This window comes from Andrographis paniculata, unplaced genomic scaffold (genome assembly GCF_009805555.1).
Source record: "Andrographis paniculata isolate CXL003 unplaced genomic scaffold, ASM980555v1 Contig49END, whole genome shotgun sequence".
Lineage (NCBI taxonomy): Eukaryota > Viridiplantae > Streptophyta > Magnoliopsida > Lamiales > Acanthaceae > Andrographis > Andrographis paniculata.
The window spans coordinates 3127708-3134657 of NW_026137583.1; the positions used below are offsets into that span (position 1 = coordinate 3127708).

The following is a 6950-nucleotide window of genomic DNA, read 5'->3' on the forward strand; positions in this document are numbered from 1 at the left end:
TTAGCAAGAACAAGAAACGCCTGCCCCTAACTCTCTCATATCTTTCACTTCCAACTTGTGAAGGTTAATAATTATTCAACAATGGCCACTGTGTTTCTAACACTTCAGTTCCACAGTTGGTCACCAGCAAACATATACATACAATATACATATACATATATATATATCCATGGAGATCCATTGATGAAAGCATGACAAGTGAAGGACTGCAGACCTACTCCCAAACGACAAAAGGGTATCACAATTAACACATGATCGATTAATCCTCCACCATTATTAATTAATTAAACTCATGATCCAACTCTATAATATATAACACCCTGCAACTCCAACTTCATCGTATTTCTTTTCTCGAGCAATAATGGAGAATCGAATGCTGCTGCTGAAGAAGAAGAAGGAACTCGTGCTGTTGCACCACCCCTATGTCCTCATTTCCCTTTTGGCCTTCAGCTTCTTGTTAATGGACCCTCTCGACTGGAGCCCTGTCGGCGGCCACGATTTTCGCCCCGTCAAGAACAACATTGCGCCTTACCGTCAAGTCATGTCCCGCTGGCCTTGGGACAATCGCAGCCGGTTAGGCCACGGAAACTTGGAGTTCAAGGATGAAATATATGGCCCCGAATCGCTTGAATTCGACGCCTTTGGACGAGGCCCCTATGCCGGCCTCGCCGATGGCCGGATTGTGCGGTGGATGGGTGAAAATAGGCGATGGGAAACTTTCGCCGTCGGATCTCCGTACTGGTATATAATTTTTGAAATTATTTCAATGGATTATATGATTATGCTACTAAGTAATAACACTATTTACTTTATTGGTAAAATTGTGTATAACTTCCCTATGATTTTGAAATTCAGTTTAAAATCTCCTTATACTTTAAAAATTATATTGCACCTTTTTATATTTTAAAAAATGTTGCATGAAATCTCATCGCCATGAAACCTCCCGTGTGTGATGAGAAGGTGATTTTCTTTTTATATTTTTTGCATGGCGGGTTGGTTTCATGCAACATCTTTGAAAGTATAAGAGGGTACCATGCAATTTTTAAAGTAACGTGAGGATTTACACTGAGTTTCGAAATCAAATAGGAGTTTCATGCAACATTTTTTTAAAGTATAAGGGAGTGCTAAACAATTTTTAAAGTAAAAGAAATTTACAATGAGTTTCGAAACTACAAAGAAATTATGGACAATTTTACTTACTTTATTTTAGTTAAATATAGGATTGGATTAATATCAAATTTTAATTAATCAAAAGTGTATTTCTTTTCAATCTAAATAGAGTTGGGAGGTTTCAGGCTTTTATTAATATGATATTTGATGTGATATTATGTTAAATATATATATATATATATATTCTCATTCGATCGTAAAATAAGCTCACTATTTTTTTGTCATAGAAAAAAAAGCCAATTTCTTTTTTTTTAAAGTAAAAAATTATTTTATTTTTTCTATTTTTTCTATTTTTATACAAGTTTTTTACTATAAAATGCATAAAGGTAGTATATTCTTGAGGAATAAGGAGTCAAATAGGAAAAAAATTGTGTAGAGATGGAAACAAAACACACCTCAAATTATTAGGTTGGATAATCACCATGACCACACACACTCTTACACATTTCTATAGTATGAAGGTGGTAAACGACAGTTTTACCTAAAAGTTTAAATGTATAATTGATTAATATATAATTAATAACAACAAATATTTTAGTTAATTCTAAATTTATTCGATTCGATTAATAAATTGAACGGCCGGCTGCGGCGCAGGTCGGAGGAGGAGTGCATGCAAGGCGTGGACTCGACGACCCACAAGCAGTGGAAATACGAGCCGAAATGCGGGCGCCCGCTAGGGCTGCGGTTTGACAAGAACACCGGGAACCTCTACATTGCGGACGCCTACCACGGCCTTTTAATGGTGGGGCCCGAGGGCGGAGTCGCGGTCCCGCTGGCCACGCACGCCGGCCGGAAGCCGATTCTATTCGCCAACGACCTCGACATTCATGCCAACGGATCCGTCTTTTTTACCGACACCAGCAACCGATACAACCGAGTGTATGTATATTAATTAATAAATAAATTTATTTATGCGTATTTCTTTAAGCTTAAGTTTTTAGGTGACGTGTATAATTATAATTTGAAATTAATACAGCGACCATTTCTTCATAATGCTGGAAGGAGAAGCGACGGGACGACTCCTGAGATACGATCCCCTGACGAAAAAGACTCACGTGATCTTGAAAGGATTGGCGTTCCCTAACGGAGTTCAGTTGTCTAAAGACCAATCTTTTCTCCTCTTCACCGAAACTACAAATTGCAGGTACCTACCTACCTACTAATTTCATAACCTAACCCTAATCGGCATGTGTTCTACTCGTCCATTAAATTTAGGGTAAACTAGCTGTATTTAACCCTTTATCATTTTAGAACTTTAAGTGAATCATATTTGCAAAATAGTCCCGCAAGTAAAAAAATTTTGCTAAAATGGTCCTCTAGTGCCGGACTCGCCACGTTGGCCATCGTTGATGATGTGGCGCTGACGCAGATGACATGTCATCGCCACATAGATTCCACGTATGAGGACTATTTTAACGAAAAATTTTTACTTATAGGACTATTTTCAGACGAGTCCATTTAAATGTCCTAGAAATGATAAAGGAGGTCATATACGGGACTAAAAAAATTTTACCAAAATATTTTGTAAAATAAAACTTCCAAAAAAAGTTCCATGCGTCGCTGACATAGCATCTACGTGGCGATGACATGTCAGCCACGTTAGCGCCACGTCAGCAACGGCGGGCCAACGTGACAAGTCCAGCACCGGAGGATCATTTTAGTGAAAGAATTTTACTTATGGGACTATTCTCAGACATGGTTTACTTAAAGTCCTAAAATGACAAAGAGGGTGAGATACGAGACTAAAAAAAACAGTCTATGTATATTTTTTTATTTGTAATAAAAAAAAAAATATATGCATTTCTTTTATTTATACTTAACTTTTACACACTCCTAAACTTATATATTTTATGAATATACAAAACTATTTACATATCCAAATTATCAAAAAATTCTCACTTTATTTAGTCATTTATATACTTTCTAAAATATTTTATTTTATATCAGAATCAACTAATATAATATTATATTAATTAAAATTCGCGTTCTATCCAAATGAGTATGTATTTCATGGCGGATGTGGAGTATTAAATTATTATGAATTTTTATGTCCAACTAGTTTTTTATCGACATGATATTTAATATTATATATATTCTATTTTCTTTTAAAACATTACCGTTCAACCAAAAATATTACTTTTTATATTATCAATATAATTTCTTCCATCCCATCTAAAAAATAACTCAATATTAAACAAACACCCTTTTTTTTTTCCAATATATTTGTTGTTGTATAATTTGGAATATTTCAAAATATTTGTAATTTTCATTAATTTATAGCCATTTTTTCTTCAATTACTTATTAAATAGAATTTATAAAATTATTTCATATATATAAACCCTATTAAAATTCTACTCCCTAAAATATGCATCCATCTGGAAAAGGAATCCTCGTCATGTCCATTTTGTGTGATCTAGGTAAGTAACGCTATATATATTGTGTGTGAGAGACTAGATAAATTAGGTAAGAAAAAACTGTGGATCATCTTGTCGATTTTAATAGAACCAATGAAGTATTATTTATATATTCATGATCATATATTAATTATTATGAAAATATTATTATTTTTTAACTTTAATTGTAAATTAAATATTCAAAACTTTAGTGTATTTGTAGTTAAATGGTTGGAATTTTCGTTAAAATTTTGGTTGGACGTAATTTATTTAATTAATATTTATTTAGAATGTAATATATATGATTAAAATCAATTTAATTTATGTATTTATTGTTTTAAATGCTATATTTTAATAAAATAGATTCAGTATGGATATATTGATATATGGAAAATTAAACTTTCTATAATTAAATAAATAGAATACTTAATATTTATATATATAGTTAATATAAATTAATTTTATAAGAAAATAAAGACGTTTTAATGTATATAAATAATTTTTTATGAAAGAGATAAATAAATACAAAACTATAAATGGATGGATGAAATATTTGAAAAAAAAAAGTTGGTAACGTACAGTGCGGGAAGTAAATGAGAGGCGAACCAAACATTTAGCTATGTTGTGTTTAATTAGGTTTGGATTGAAAAAGGTTATAAGTTTGTTTGCCCATCAACTTTTAAGTGACATTTTTCTATAAAATTTATCAAAAAGTATTATATATATACAATATATATATATATAATATATATGTATATATATTTATCTGTATAGTGTTTTTCTTGGATTGAAAAACAAATTGATTTGAATTTTATGTTTAAATAATGTTTGATGAGACAAACCAAACACTTATTATATTTCTCTCGGTCAGATTTTTCGCTCTCTCCTTCAAATTTTTGATATCCCGAACTATTTTAGTATGAGTATGAAATTTTGATATACAATATCAGTATGTTATACTAAAAAAAATTCATTACAGGAAAATTTTTTCAGTATGTTATACTAAATCATCCCTATTAACTATACGTAATTCAAATCTAAACAGAGTAATGAAGTACATACTAGAGGGTCCGAAAAGCGGGCAGACGGAAGTGGTGGCGAACCTTCCGGGATTTCCAGACAACATAAGAATGAACGACAATGGGGAGTTCTGGGTGGCGATAGACTGTTGTAGGACGAAAGCGCAAGAAGTGTTGATCCACAACCCATGGTTGCGGAGCGCATACTTCCGGCTGCCCATCCCAATGAGGTATTTGGCTAGGATCGTGGGGATGCGAATGTACACGATGATCACGCGGCTAGACGAGAAGGGACAGATATTGGACGTGTTGGACGACAAGCGAGGGGACGTCATGAAGTTGGTGAGTGAAGTGCGGGAGGCTAAGGGGAAATTGTGGATTGGGACCGTCGCGCATAACCACATCGCGACTCTCCCCTACGAGCGATGAACAAATCGATATCTTCTTTCTCCGATCTTTTCTTACACTTTCTATTGTCATATTGTTGGATCGATCGTTGGTATATTCAAAATGTTATTTTCTACTATGCTTTTCTCACGGTTTCCTTTTTTTGTTGTCTATTTTTGTATGCTTTTGTCTAATGCACTTCTCGGAATGTAATTTGAGTGGAATAGACGATAAAATAATTGTGTCAATATCTAATATTTAATATTTATTCCATAAGACTAATTTCAAGAAACTTGTTTTCATTGTCTGTGTTAGCTATAGACATATTGTTTGTATTATTTATCTTATATTTAAATATAAGTCTAAGCCCACTTGTATATATATTTTGTGTACACCGTTATTTTCAAGTAATACATTTATAACTTTCTTTTCAAAAATTGACATGGTATCAGTGCCAACAGACCAATACATTAATATTCTGCTTTATTTCCAGTCATCAGCATTTCTCACCTCCGACACCACCATGTTCTGAGTCGATTGGTGATTGCTCGCCGGAAAAATCTTGCCAATCAGAGGCGCGTGTGAGTCACACGTTCTGGTCAACTCTCATGCTACAGGAACTTTGACCGGTCTGTGAGAGCCACCGTCGGCACCGATCACCGTTATATTTTGTCCGCTGCCTCGTCTTGTTGTCCTCTACATTGTGGTGTGATTAGATTTTATTTTTATGAGAGTTTTATTTTCTAACTATATAATATCTATTTTTTTTGTTCACATTTGTTTGTGCGCCGTCAGAAGATAACTATAATATTTGGATGCAATTTATAAAAAAAATTTCTAATTGTTAGGAAGTTATAGCGTATTGTAACTGAATATGTTATGACACATATTAATCCATCTTGTATTGTGAATGTTGATTCCATTTTTCAAGAAATTGAAAATTATGTTGTCAAGTTGGAAGATTGTTTATGAAATACATATGTACCTTTTATTCATGTGCAATTGACTCTCTTTGAAACTGCAAAGAAAGCTTGTGATTTTCATGTTGCTTGTTTTCATGCTATAGGACTTGCTCACTACTATCATTTTTGGAGCATGTTGAGCTTCATTTAATAGCAATCTGATCAATTAGTCAATGATTTTTTATTTTTTTCCATAGGTTCAGTCTATTCGATATCGTTTACGACAGGCACAAATTATTCAAAATCATATTGACCTTATTAAGATTTTGAAGACTCTTCGACCTGAATATAAGGTTGTTTGTGCATCACTGCTATATCAATATCCATTTCCTCTTATTGATGCTACTATTCAGAAGATTATATTTCAGGAGACTCAACTTCAGTTAGATAAGACATCGAGTTCTAATTCTGCCCTAGCCACTTCTACTCGTGGATTTGCCCCATCTCGACAGTCCTCACCACTTAGTACTGGACTATGTCGAGTTTGCAGGAGTTTTGATCACACTTCTGTCACTTCTCCGAAGATTGTCATATATGTTACTTGTGTAGCTATATTTCTTTAGATTGTCCCACCAGATCTCGTCGTTTAGGTAGTCCTACTTCCGGACATTTAGGTGGCTCTGCTTCTAGACCTCCGGAGACTTGTGGGTCTTCCTCGATTGTTGCTTTTTCACTTGTATTTGTTGCTACTAATGAGTCTCAACGTTTGCCTTAGACTTTTCAAGACATAAATCATCCTTAAACAGGTTATCCATTCCAATTATACTCTATTTGTCACCTCAGGTACATCTAATTGGTATTTCGATTCTGATTGTTGTAATCACATGACCTCAAACCCTCATAATTTGTCTTTCATGTCTCATGTTTCCCCATTACCACATATGCATACTTTCAATGGTATCCTCTATGTATATACCTACACCAGTCTTGTATTTTTCCTTTTTTCTATAACTTCCCGATATATATTGTATCCCTGACTTAGTGTTAAATCTTATATTTATTGGGTAATTAGTTTAGC

General features: G+C 33.6%; 1 protein-coding gene across 1 annotated transcript; it reads left to right on the top strand.

The window, feature by feature from the left end:
* Nucleotides 1-361: 361 nt before the first annotated feature.
* Nucleotides 362-5012, top strand: LOC127253075 (protein STRICTOSIDINE SYNTHASE-LIKE 13). The gene is made up of 4 exons (XM_051277502.1): nucleotides 362-741; nucleotides 1765-2049; nucleotides 2147-2314; nucleotides 4610-5012. The coding sequence occupies exons 1-4, from the start codon at nucleotides 362-364 to the stop codon at nucleotides 5010-5012; spliced, it is 1236 nt and encodes a 411-aa protein (XP_051133459.1).
* Nucleotides 5013-6950: the final 1938 nt, after the last annotated feature.